This window comes from Lampris incognitus, chromosome 14 (assembly GCF_029633865.1).
Source record: "Lampris incognitus isolate fLamInc1 chromosome 14, fLamInc1.hap2, whole genome shotgun sequence".
Classification (NCBI taxonomy): domain Eukaryota; kingdom Metazoa; phylum Chordata; class Actinopteri; order Lampriformes; family Lampridae; genus Lampris; species Lampris incognitus.
In genome coordinates, this window is record NC_079224.1 from 14139871 (window position 1) to 14153538 (window position 13668).

The following is a 13668-nucleotide window of genomic DNA, read 5'->3' on the forward strand; positions in this document are numbered from 1 at the left end:
ACAAAGACAAAAACACACATCCAAACTACAAGGACACATATACAAACTACCGAAACAAAAAACAAAACTACCAAACCACATATATCCAACATAGAAAAAACAAAATCACTGTCCAGGGGAACCAACGCCAGCCAGGATGACTGTCGGTCTTCGTGGGCTAGCAGTTAGCTCAGCCTGCCCCGCTTCCGCGTCCTGTCAGACCGCCCTCGGTGCTTCCTCTTCGGGCACAGCTCCGGGCAAGGCCGTGGTCCTTGGGCCTACTGGACGCAGCGGACCAGGCTCCCCCAGCCGATCCAGCTCCCCCAGCCAGACAGCCTCGACACACCTCCCCGCACTCCACACGATGACACCAAAATCACAGTCAACGCCAGGCGAGGCCGCCGTCAGACCTGCCCTCGACGTTATCGGAACTACCGGTCTGCATGGGCTAACAGTTAGCTTAGCCTACCCCACTTCGGCGTCCCTCGGTGCTTCCTCGTCGGGCGCAGCTCCAGGCAAGGCCGTGGTCCCTGGGCCCACAGGATGCCGCAGACCAAGCTCTATCAGCCGAATGAGCCGATCCAGCGCCAGCTTTCCCAGCCATCAAACGAAGACAACAAGACGCAGACGCGGACAAAGACACAGCGTGAACGGTACTGGGTGAGGCTGCCGCAAACGTACATTCGCGCCGCCATCTTCCCACACCGGAAGTTCCCGGGTCCCTATAATATTGATGCATGATAGACAGGCGTTACGGACGGAAATGAGAACAGGAAGAAAACCCATAAAGACTTAAAAGTCAACCATTTGTTTTGATGGCATCTGAAGATGCCATTTCAAATCTTGTCTAAATTCCTTAATCCACTGTATTAATATGGCTATAACAAATTGAAAGCTCTGCTTTAGGTCAGTCATTCAAATTTATTACCATTTCTGCTTGTCAACTGGAGCTCAGTCTCAATATTGTTCAAGTTAGGATACAAAGCAATGAGTTAGAGCCAATTTCTTTAGAGTTCAAGTTGTGAAGTGTTGATGTAGGTCCTTAGGAAAGAATCACATCTCAAATTGACCTGATGCAAAAGTAAGTCATTGCAGCTCCATACTATGCTTTTTGTCAGAAAGGGTCCTATGAGAAAAGCCAAGCGCCTTAAAGTAGATTTATATCACCATCATTCCCAATGGCAGTTACAACACAATGCAGTCAAACATATTTAGTGACAGCAGGGTGAGGATATTAATGATACCTGCCTGCCAAATGCTGTTACATTTCCCCAGTGCCTGGCAAGTTTTTCTATCCTACCATGTAACATAGTAGTTGTCACGCAAGGCTATTCCTATTTTGTTCTAAATTGCATTTTGGCCAGTAAAATAGTGGATGCAGCTGTTGAATTTGGAAACCCATCAACTACTGTGGCCAGAGGATGAAGTTACCATTCTTTTCTGATCTGTAGACCTCTCTTTTAATGGTCTACCTCAGCCTCACGACATGCTTCTTCTTCAAGGGGGCGACAACCTACCCATTAAAGGGGCAGTTCACAGAACATAAAAAAATGTTCACACCCAATCTTACACAAATATCAAAACTGAAAATCAGTCTCGCACAACTGTATTAGTTATTGAGCGTGACTGAGTCTGAATGTCCTCTGACTGATATCATCCGGAGGACACCTATTAGCAGTATTAAATACAGCCCGGCAATGAAAAAACAAACAAACATAGGAGGCAATCACTTGAGGTACATTTTGAAAAAAAATATAATATACAATTAGTAATATATGTAAAACAGTTGTGTCAAAGATTGTTTTTGGAAAATTGGTCACTCTTAAGTACCATAATACAGTCCAGATTTGATGAACTGAGGAAAGCAAAAATAGAAACCACTTCATTAAGATGCACAGCATAAATTGTCAGTGTCTTTGCATCTGCAAGATATGTCCAGACTTTGCCAAACATAAATATTAAAAATGGAATTCATGTATTTCCTGTTTATCTCTAATGTACTGTTGCATAAAGGCTAAAACACCAAAGATATAATCTTTTGAAAATAAAGAAATCTCAGCATCATAAAAACACCTTTGGTTTTGCTTTATAAAGTCTCCGCACAGCTAAAGCCCTGAGTTGCTTGTCAGCAGTCCAAAGTTATCATGCACAGGCAAATGGAAGTAATGCCTTTTTTGATTGCTTCATTTTCATTCCAGGAATCAGCTTCACCGTTCTTTTTCTCAATATTTAGCTAGAGATTTGTGTATGTATGTATGGCTATTTGCTGGAGAAATACAATTTAGCTTCGTATCAGTAGTGCAGCAATATTAATATGCAGAGAACGAGACAGCTCTGCACATTCTCTGTGAGAGGTTTTACTTTTGCCAAAACAACGTTTCTCCCACACTTATTAATGCGGGAGAAGCTCAAAACTCTCTTTGCAAATAAAATGCAATGTGACAGCAATGATGATGGGCTAAAACAACATATTGTATTGTCTCATGGAATGCTGAAGACAACACACTGCATCATCCCATGGCCTGGATCCAAGCTGGCTTGGCAGTGGACCATCATCTTCTGACAATTATTCTTTCCCATTGTTATAGTTCATCGCTATTCATCCATCAGGATCCACAGACATGCAATCACAACCAGGGAAGGGGGAAACCGTAGCCAACGCTACACCCTTTTTTTTTGTTACCTGTTATTTCACTCACATATTGCTGTGATTGAATACAGAAAGAAAAGGAACAATCGGAGCACAGAATGCAGAGCTCTCTACGACACAATTAAGCAATTTGTGAATAAATCAAACTGAAGTAGATTTCCGCTAATTAAACCCATTGTTTTCTCGAGGCTATGACAGTGCCTTGGCACTCCAGCCTGCTCTCACATTCTGTGCACAAAATTCTGGGTGGCAAATGGGAAGAGACGAGGAATTCTCAGACTCTGACAACAAAAGCCATTGCAGTCATGTGCAGTCACACTGGAGCATGCAGCACAACAGCAAACACCTGACACATACAAACAGCATCCTGCGGGCAACTGGAACCAAAGGAGAGGGTTCATGAAATGCCTCATTAGGCTCCAGCAAAGTGGCTGCACTGAGCGATAGAGTATAAACAGTGAACAACACTATCAAATGTCCACTCGGGCACTCAAGGCCCCATTAATATGTGTCACACAGCTTTTGAAATAACAAAAGCCACAGCGAAATGAAAACAGGAGCCTATTTTCAACAGAAAAGCATATGGTTGGACATGGTGATCGCAAAGCTGACAGGGGTTTTCAACGCGCAGGCTTCTCAAATGTGAGAACATGTCACGACAAAGGGGCAGATGTAGTATGTGATATGCTTCGCACACCCAAATCAATATCCAAACTCTTGCTGAGCTTACCAAATGACATAAACAAGAGAGGTGAAAGGGTAAAAGCTGTTCTGTCAGGCTTACAGACTCAGTTGTTGAGCTATGGCCCGCTTTTTCATTTTTAATTCTTTAGCTTAGCTTTTTTTCTTTAGCCTAGCTTTTTCCTTTTCCCCCTTTTTCTTTTGTTGTTAAGGGCCTTGAATACTTTGAAAGGCACCCTGTTGTTGTTGTTGTTGTTGTTGTTGTTGTTGTTGCTGCTGCTGCTGCTGCTGCTACTGCTGCTGTGATTGTTGTTGAAAGTCCCAGTGTTAATCGTAAGAAGAAAACAAGAGCCTGTGAAACACATGACATGAAATGTAATATAAATTGATCATGTTCCTCAAGCAAGAACTTGACTTTAAACCCTCTCTTTCTTGTCCCTGGCAGTTACCAAATAGTTCTGCAACCACCAACTAGATGAACTCGCTTGACTCTGCAATAGGAACTGCAACTGGCTTTTACAGTTTGATAAAGTTTATTATGAATAATTCACAGGGGACTTAGGGACCCTCGTTAAAAGCAACCAATCACCACCACGTCAGCATGTGTGAAACACAAGTTAACGCTATACATCTGCTTAGTGTGTTCAGAAGTAGAAACTGCCTGTGGTCATGTTTTCTTTTTACCTTGCTATGGATAGTGGTATTTGTAAACGACCCCCCCTCCCCTCCAACTGAAGCACAGCAACACCTCTACAGACCAACAAGGTCATGGAGAGGAGCCTGTCTTATTATGATGGATTGCATTTATAAAGCACTTTATGTTGACACCCAAAGCACTTCACACTGAAGGGGGTAACTCACTTCAACCACCACCAGTGTGTTGCACCCACCTGGGTGATGCACGGCGGCCGTTTTGCACCAGAATCTCACCACACCTCAGCTTGAGGTGGAGAGGGAGGAATCATTGAGCTAATTACATGGGGGGGTGGATGATTAGGTGGCCAGATGGAGAGAGCCAGGGTGGGAATTTTTCATTTGCTGTAGACCCCCCCCCCTTGAAACATTTTGTTCTTGACAGACTAGACATGTTTGGTTTGATGATCTGCTTTTTTTGCCAGCTTTGAACGCATAAATCCAGACTGATAGAAGAAAAAATGACTAAATTATTTACAGCCTTAGTCACACTTCCTTACAAGTATAGAGAGCCAAGGTTCTCCCGAGACAAGCTTCAACACATGCATCTGTGTATTTTTTTTTTCTAGCCAGAGAAAATGGGAACAGTATGTTATTTCATTTGTTTTGTTTTCCGTTACATAAGAGTGCAGATTTCATGAACAGGACATTATTTTTTTTATTTCTACATAAGAATTTGTACATTTAGCCCTTTCTTTAAAGCGCAGTGGCTAAAGAGAAAGTGTTTCTCAGGTTCCCTTTCAAACTCTTAGTTTGATGGGATGTCAAAAGCTTTCACGATGCGCCAGTCCGGAGTCTCCAATATAAATCCCCCTCAGCAACATTAAGCGTGAACTGCATTCACTACGGACGGTTCTCCTCCATGTTTCTTAACCGGCAGCTAAAACAAGCAAACATGTCACAAACACGGATTTCAACAGACAGAATATGTCAGGGAGAGAGATAAGCGTTTGGGGAGGATATAACCCCTATCAATTTTGAAGCGTCTGCTTCAGTGATGCCGGCCATTGACCTGACTCTGCAGAACGCTACCTTAAAAACTATTATTTCACATATCCAAAGGAAGTAAAAGCTCAAATGTGTTTCTTTAGCTTTACTTGTATAATAAACGATGAAGCCCCCAGTTTAACTCTTGCAACGCTGTCTGATCTGGATTTTTTTCCCCTCCACAAAGAAATATAGAGTAGATTATGTGGATTCTGAAAAAGCAGTAACTATTAGGGTGATATGCTTATCTCCACATTCGATACTATCACGATACCTGGATGCCAATACAATATATATCGGGATTCTTTTCCCCCCCATCCATTCCATTCATCCATCCATTATCCAAACTGCTTATCCTGATCAGGGTTGCGGAGATGATGGAGCCTATCCCAACAGTCATTGGGCGGCAGGCGGGAGGACATCCTGGACAGGCCGCCAGTCCATCACAGTTTTTTTTTCCCAATAATATTATATTGGAAGGAGCATTGGGTGTACAAAAAAACATGCAAATACAATGGAAGTGGAAATATATTTTGGTAACCCCCACCATCATCATCATCATCCTTCGACCACAGTCGAGCATAACTCTCACCCATTGCTGATGCAAAAACGGTTAGAAATAAAAATAAACATTAATTACATTAATAACAATTATAAGATAAATCAAAAAGTACAAAATACAAATAAAATAAGTTAGACAGCTTTACAGCAACAAAATACATTCAATCATTTCATAAGTACCAAGTTCAGAAACATGAAGTACAGAGCACCATATACAAATTAACTATTAGTAGTCATTTCTGTTTACATAAGTCATGCTTTATGATGTCATACATCTTAGTGATTGGAGAAAAATATATCCCATATGCCAGACATGGGCAACTGGCAGCCCGTGGACCACATTCGACTCCCGTCCTCACTCAGTACGATCCGCGGGTCAATTGCCAAAAATCAAGAAGTTGTTGGTTTCACAGGCGTTGGAAGCAAGCGGGCCATTTGACCACATTTGTCCTGTGATGGCCTGGAGGCTTGTCCAGGGTGTCTCCCTGCCTGCCGCCCAATGACTGCTGGGATAGGCTCCAGCATCCCCATGAGCCAAGAAATACTCCAGCAGCATGTCTGTGAATGTTCTCATTCATCCAGGTCATGGTTATTCAAAGGAGTTGAATCAAGTGCAACTGGATACCAAGTCCAGTTGCACTTGATTCAACTCCTTTGGACTCCAGCAGCAGTTCAAAGAACACTTTCAAGATTTCCACACTATGCAGCTATGAACTGCATTATTCACTGACCCACCTCTCTGCTGCTGTCAGTGAGCAACCCCCAGAGTTGCAGCTTGAACTTTGCGAAATACAATCAGACCCCTTCTTTCAAGCAAAGCGCAGTGAGAGAGGAATTTCATTTTCGAGACTACTACCCGAGTGCCGCTTTCCACTTCTCAGGGATTTTGCACTCTAAGTGGCCAGCATGTTTGGCAGCACTTACATCTGCAAGAGCAGCTTCTCAGAAATGAAGCACATCAAGTCAAAAGAGAGAAACAGGCTGACAGATTAAACTCTGTTCCAGCTCTTGCAGATTGGATGCACAAACATTGACATTGACATTCAGTCTATTGTACGCCAGCAGGAGAGGCCACAAGCAGGGGACTTCCAAAGAAGTAGTATCCTTCTGCTAGCAAGAAGAGAACTGAAAGTGATAATGTTAAGCTTCATCAATGTGAAGTTTTCAATGAAGTCTGGCACTCAAAAAATAGCTATGCCTACACCAGGTAAGATCTCTACTCCGCTGACTTCAGAAATTATTTCAAAAAAGGAAGACAAGAAACTCATCAAATTAGGGCACAACCAGAACATGTGTGTTAGGTCAGCTGGGAATTGTGCACAGTGGCCACATTTGTCATCTACCTCAGGCTAAAATTTTGAAGGTTTAAATTTAGAGAGATGATTTCAATGTAGAACTTTAAACTAGATTTGACTCAGACGGGCACAGGAAGAAGAGGAGTTGACACATGCAATAGCCCTCTCACACCAGCTTTCATCAAGCTCTGTACCAAACCCTTTCTCCCAGGCACACTTAATATTGCTAAGAATATGGTCTTTGAAAGATATAATTTGGTTATAGATCCGTGAGATAAATCTTTTAGATATGAGAGGAGTTTCAAGGAGTGTGTCCATGCCATATTTGGGTGGTAATATTGGAAATTGTGTTATGGATTTTTAAGAATTGGCGTATTTGAAAATATCAAAAAAGGTTTGAGCTGGGCAGGTTAAATTTAGCAGATAGGATCTCAAAGCTAGCAAAGGTACCATTAATATAAAGGTCACTAAAATATTTTAGTCCCCTTCTGTTCAACTACCCAAAAATAGCACCCAGCTTTGCAGGGATGATAAATGATTGTGACAAATAGGACTCCAGCAGGGAGAAATTTCGAAATTTAAAATGTTAATGGTGTCCAAATTTTAAGCATGGATGTGACACTGGGGCTAGATGTATATGTCGGGAGGGGGATGATAGTAAAGGCGTGCAAACAAGAGCTCTAAGGGAAGGCGAGCAGGAGTCAGCCTCCATACGGCACCAGTCCATGTCTGGAATATGTAGCCAAAAAATTATCTTTTGGACATTTGCTGCCCAATAATAAAACAACGTTTGGAAGAGCTAAGCCCCCTTTTGACCTATTTCTCTGAAGCAGAGATTTATTTATGCATGGAACACGACTCCTCCATATAAAGGTTCAACTCAAGCTGTCAACTGAGAGGAAAAAAAGGTTTGGGCAGAAAAAGAGGCAAACACATAAAACGATAAAGAAGTCAGGGCAAAACATTCATTTTCACACATTGAACTCTGCCATAACCTTCCATCTCTGTAGGTCTGATCTCACTTTTTCCACCAGGGTTGTAAAATGCTCTTTATATAGAGATTTAATGGCATGAGTTATTTTTATACCCAGGTATTTAAAACTAGTTTTAGAAAAATGAAAAGGAAGTTCACCTTGGATGATCATTAATGCCGAGTTTTTAACTGGAAAACACTCCCTCTTTGTGAAATTTAATTTATACTTGAGGAAAGTGCCAAAGTTTTTCAATACATCTAATATTTCTGGTACACAGGCAACAGGGCCAGTGACATATAATAATAGGTCGTCTGCATATAAGGACAAACGATGTTAAATACCCCAACCACAAATGCCCTTAATCAGTGGTGATGCTTTAAGAGCTATGCAGAGGGGTTCGGGCGATAGGGGACAACCCTAATGAGTTCCTCATGAGAGGGGTAAGTATGGAGAACGTAGATTATGAGTACAGACACAAGCCTATCAAGAGGAATAGAGAAGGTTTTACATTGAGGTGAATTTTTCCCCAAAACAAAAATTTTTCAAGACGGCAAATAAATATCCCCATTCCACCCTGTCAAAAGCTTTTTCTGTATCTAATGAGATCACCTCTGCGGCATCTGATGGAGGGCATAATAATAATAATAATATTCATCATCATCATCATCATCATTACATTTATATGGTGCTTTTCTAGACACTTAAAGCGCTTCACATATAAGGGGGTAACTCACTTCAACCACCACCAATGTGTAGCACCGACCTGGGTGATGCACGGCAGCCATTTTGCACGTCAGGACCTCAGTTTAACGTCTCATCCGAAGGACACCAGTGAATAACTTTTAGGAACCAATGTATATTAGAAAAAGAGTGGCAGCTCTTCATAAAACCTGTCTGGTCCTCTGAAATAATATCCATCAAAACCGTATCCAATCCGCTTGCCAGCATTTTTGCCAGTATTTTAACATCCATGTTTAAAAACAAAATAGGACAGTAGGAGGCACAGTTTGTAGGCTCCTTGCCAGTTTTTCAAAGATCTGGTGGACTTTAAAACTGTTCAAAGCATGTACAAAGTATTAAATCATAAAGTACCCAACAGTATCTAGGGGTTGTTCCAGTTGAGGGAAAGTAATTATGACCTGAGAGTACGTTTAAACAAAACCTAGTAAGGACAAATGCAAAATATCATTGTGCCTCAGCCAAAGGGGTCAAGATATGGAACAATTGCAGTGATGAAATGAAAACATGTGAGACAATAATCAAAATTAAAAGACTCTTTAAAAATAATATTTTGAACAGATATTGAATGGAGCTGTGACATCTTGTTTGAGTTGTTCTTGCGTTGTTTAAATGTTTTCTCTGCACTTGTTTTGATTGCTTTGTTCTTGTTCTGTTGAATGAATGATCTTTGTTTACATCATGGTCACTGGTGGTAGACGACTGAGTTTTCATTTAAATCACATAGTTCACTGTTGAAATATTAAAATAGAAAAAGGGGTAGGACTAGAAAAGTTTTTAACTTTTGCCTACTGCTTCGTTTGCTTGTTTTGATTTTTTTCTTTAGTTTTTTTATTTTTATCATTATATTTTAATTTGATTTTTTTAATGTTCGAAATAAACTGAATAAAAAAATAAGACAGTGTATTCTTAATGCTGGTCCCAAGCCCAGATAAATGGGGATGGTTGCATCAAGGAAGGGCGTCCAGTGTAAAACCTTTGCAAAATCAAATATGCGGTTCATAAATCAGATTTCCATACCGGATCAGTCGAGGCTCGAGTTACCAATGACCGCCACTGTTGCCCAGCAGGGTGCCGGTGGAAACTATGCTCCTGCTGGGTGAAGAAGAAGAAGGAGAGAGGGAAGGCATGTCCAGAGGTAATGGGAGAGGAGGAAGGGTAAGAGTGTGGAGGTGAGAGTCGGAACTTTGAATGTTGACACTAGGGACTTATCACTCAGCAGGTTGCAGGTGATTAGAGAGCCTGCTGGGTTTAAACCTAGTGTGGATGTGGAGTCAACTAGTTTAGTCAGTATGCTTAGTCAGGGAATTTCTCATAGTATAGATCACCTCCCTACCCTGTTGTATTGCTCCCAAGCTCTCCTCTCCTAAATGTGTGAATCACAATAATCTAACAATCACTGCTACCCCTGGTGGTGGTGAAATGTGCAACAAAATATCTAATAAACTATAGAATCAAACATCTAACGTTATCAAAAGTGTGACCACATATCGTCCAAAGCATAGGTCATCAAAATTGTCAACTAATAATATAAGGTGTTTAATTCCAATTAATATTTCACCTATTGGTGGCTCTGAAGTTCTGCCTACTGCTGATCACTTCCACAGGATGCTTAAATTTGGTTTCATAAATATCAGATCACTGTCTACCAAAGCCTTACTAATAAATGATCTGATTCTTGAACATAGCTTTGATATGACTGGGTTATGTGAAACATGGCTGAAACCAAATGTCTTCCTTTCCTTAAATGAAGCTTCTCCACCCGACTACACTTGTGCCCATGTAGCTTGGGCAAATAAACAAGGTGAGGGTGTTGCTTTAATACATACTATATGTCTATTTTCAATGTAACTTCTAAATTTAAATCTAGGCTTAAATTTAATTTAAATTAAACTTAAGGCTCTTAGTCTAAGTCCATCTCCCTCGCTGATGAATAGACTCGGCTCAATCCAGATTGTGATACTCAACTGACCTCTTGACTCTTACTATTTCTTAAAGAATTTGTGTCAGGTCTTGTTACTCAATCTGATGAGACTCTAATTCTTGGTGATTTCAATCTGCATCTGAATAAGGCTGCTGATTCTCTCAGTAAAGCCTTTCCCACTGAGGCAAATTTGTAATTTGTGATAATGGGCTATACAAATAAAATTGATTTTACCTGACTTGAGTTTGGCCCAAAAAGTAAAAGGAAAAGAAAAAAAATCATCTTGCTTAGGTACAAAGGTGTGATGCAACTGTTAAGGAAATATGATCACTGCCATAGGACATCGGCTGCTTTATAAGTGTGCCTTACCTGTGCAGACTTTCAGTTTTAAGGAGGCAGAGCTGCATCGTGGATGACTGAGGCACTCGAGGTGAGGAGCTTTTAATGTGAAAGGAAACTTAGCTGTAAGCTTTTGTTTGCAGTATCCTTAAATTGTCTATTTGGGGAATAATAGCATTGTAGCATGTATACATGTTTATCTTTTCAATTTTTAATTATTGACGTAGTCTGGCATTATGTTCATAAATCAATAGTTATTGTTAATGCTGTCTTCAAGCATTGCTCACCAGCTCAAGGGTGATTCCTTATCTAAGACCAAGTTTCAGTATAGACTTGCATTTTGTCAAAGAAACTGAGTATTGTAAAAAACAGGGAAACGCATCAAAAAGTGCAAAAGTGTTAAAGAAAAATCCCGGAAAGGTTTGAGGAAGTGTATGAGGGTTATTTTTAGAGCTATTGGCAGCAAAGAATTATGCAGCTGATAGCAGTGTTAAGGTACAACAAGTAAAACCTTCCTAACAATTGAGGCGGTTTTGCATTTGACCAAGGGTCAAAGTCTGAATCTGAAGATATTAAGCACCAGGCAAGATAACCTCAGGATGATAAGGTTTATGGCTTATACACATCCTCATACCTTGGGTCTCTTTTCTTTTGCAGAGCTCCCAATACTACAACCCGAGCCATGCAGTTCAATTTGCTTTTCCTCGTTCTTGTACTAACCAGCTCCTATGTCATTATGGCACAAGGTAAGACTCGAGAAGACAACCTGGTTTGTCAGGAGTGGCACACAGGCAACACGGTGCAAAGCTACATATGTATGTTAGTTGAAGCTAAAATGTGGCCAAGGCCAACTAGATAACTACAGCTTGGTGATTGTGGCTTCACCCTATATGAGCCAACTACACATGACTCATTGTTAATTTAAGTTAGCTTTCACTGATTGTGTTTTTCACCATGAGGTTGACAAAAGGAGCTGGTTAAACAGATTCCATTTGAGTAACAGAGCAGGATATAGTGACTCCAATATTTTACATGTAGCTCCTCAGGTGTCTGACATGTTATGCACATACATAGGTCATGAATTCTGCGGTTGAATCTACAGCTAGACTTCCTCTCCCTCAGGTTCCTATGAAGACTGCTGTCTGAGGTATGCAGTGGGACTCAGGAAGGGGCTACGAAGGATGGTGGCCCAGTACAGACGGCAGGAGATGGATGGAGGCTGCAACATCCAAGCTATAGTGTAAATAGAAAAAATGTTCGATAGATAGATAGATAGATAGCTAGATAGCTAGATAGATGGATGGACAGATTTCTATGATGTTGGTATTGAATAGCTGGTGTTGAAAGCTTACAAAATCAAACACTTCCTTTAATTTGTAAACATTGTTTAGGTTTACCATGAAGAGGGGCTCCGTTATCTGTGCAGACCCAAAAGTAAAGTGGGTCATGGACCTGATGCAGAAGATGGACAATAAACACCACAAAAAGGTGATTATAGTCCAAAGTTGTTGTCCCCCCCTCCCCAAATACTGGAGTGCGAGTGGAAAAACACAAATCATTGACTAAACAGATATTTCTTTTTTCACAGCGCCATCAGCAAGTACCGAAGAGGGGCTGAAGGGTGGTGTGTTCTTCAGTAACCCCATTCATTCCTCCACCCTCTGCCAACATCTCATTGTAAATTGACAAGATGTTTTACGATGTTTTATGTTTTACGATGTTTTATGGTGCCTTGCAGGGTAGCATATCAAGAAGCATCTCAGAAATATCTCTCAGCCTTACTTTTGTTTTCGCTTATGCGTCAACAGCTGAAAGCATCATTTACATTCTCTATGTAGGATGTAGGGGCATTCAGTGCCAGACCTGCTTCAATGAACATCTCTGGAAAAAATGTATGAGCAGCTCCATGCTTCGTCTTAATTTCATTTCCAGTACGTCAACCTGACTAAGACCAATCCGCAAATTCCCCTTGTTTGGTCATTGGTGATACCGTGTGTAAGTATAATAAGATCTTATAAAAATAAGATTTTATAAGATAATAGTTTGTAAGCATAACGTTTAAAGAAAGTTACTGGAGTGTGTTCTGCTTTCTTGTATGCAGATTCAAAATGTGTTTCATATCTAATATAGTTGTGGTTGATGCAAACAAAACCTTGCTTGTCAGTTAACAGAAATTATCTAATGTCAGTGGCTTTCCGAGAGTGTGGGATATGGCAAAAGAGAATCTTAAGCTTTCATCTAAAATATATATCTTTTTCCGTATTTCTTAAGTATATGTTTTAAAATACGTTAGATATTTTTTGCCGCAAAGAAATCAAGAGTGAATTTGCTTAGCCCTTCTCCTATGTAAAAGCCTCATTGGACTCTCCAGTGTTGTGATGTTTTCTTTCTTTATTATTCTAAAATGTGGTTTATAGCACTTTTCTCAAGATGATACTGTGTGTAACATTCTGGCCTGATGCTTAGTATGAATGACTAGAAAATGTCAGGGACTGCTGACTGTTTCTGACTGAAATAAACTCCTAGTGGCTTCCCATTACTCTGATTTCTGCATTCAAAAACACAGGACAATAATTTGAACTGATTTGTGTTTTGGTTGTTGTTTGATGCCCCGATAAGACTTTGCTGCCGCTCGCAGTCCTCAGCAAACACTACCACAATAAACAAAATCTACTGAAGACGTTCAAAAATGGCACATCATGCAGCCAATGACATGATGTACCATTGTCTGCAAACTTCCAGTTTGAATTTGTCATACCACTCTGTCTGTTTGGTTGTCTGCAAACTTCCTGTTTGAATTTGTCATACCACTTTACAGTAAGACTATCCTTACAAAGGATTTATAAA

General features: G+C 40.6%; 1 protein-coding gene across 1 annotated transcript; it reads left to right on the forward strand.

Moving 5' to 3' along the window:
- The first annotated feature begins 10859 nt into the window (after positions 1 to 10859).
- Positions 10860 to 13360, forward strand: ccl25a (chemokine (C-C motif) ligand 25a). The gene is made up of 5 exons (XM_056293483.1): positions 10860 to 10912; positions 11479 to 11567; positions 11944 to 12061; positions 12213 to 12309; positions 12410 to 13360. The coding sequence occupies exons 2-5, from the start codon at positions 11504 to 11506 to the stop codon at positions 12437 to 12439; spliced, it is 309 nt and encodes a 102-aa protein (XP_056149458.1). The 5' UTR covers positions 10860 to 10912; positions 11479 to 11503; the 3' UTR covers positions 12440 to 13360.
- The last annotated feature ends 308 nt before the right edge of the window (positions 13361 to 13668 follow it).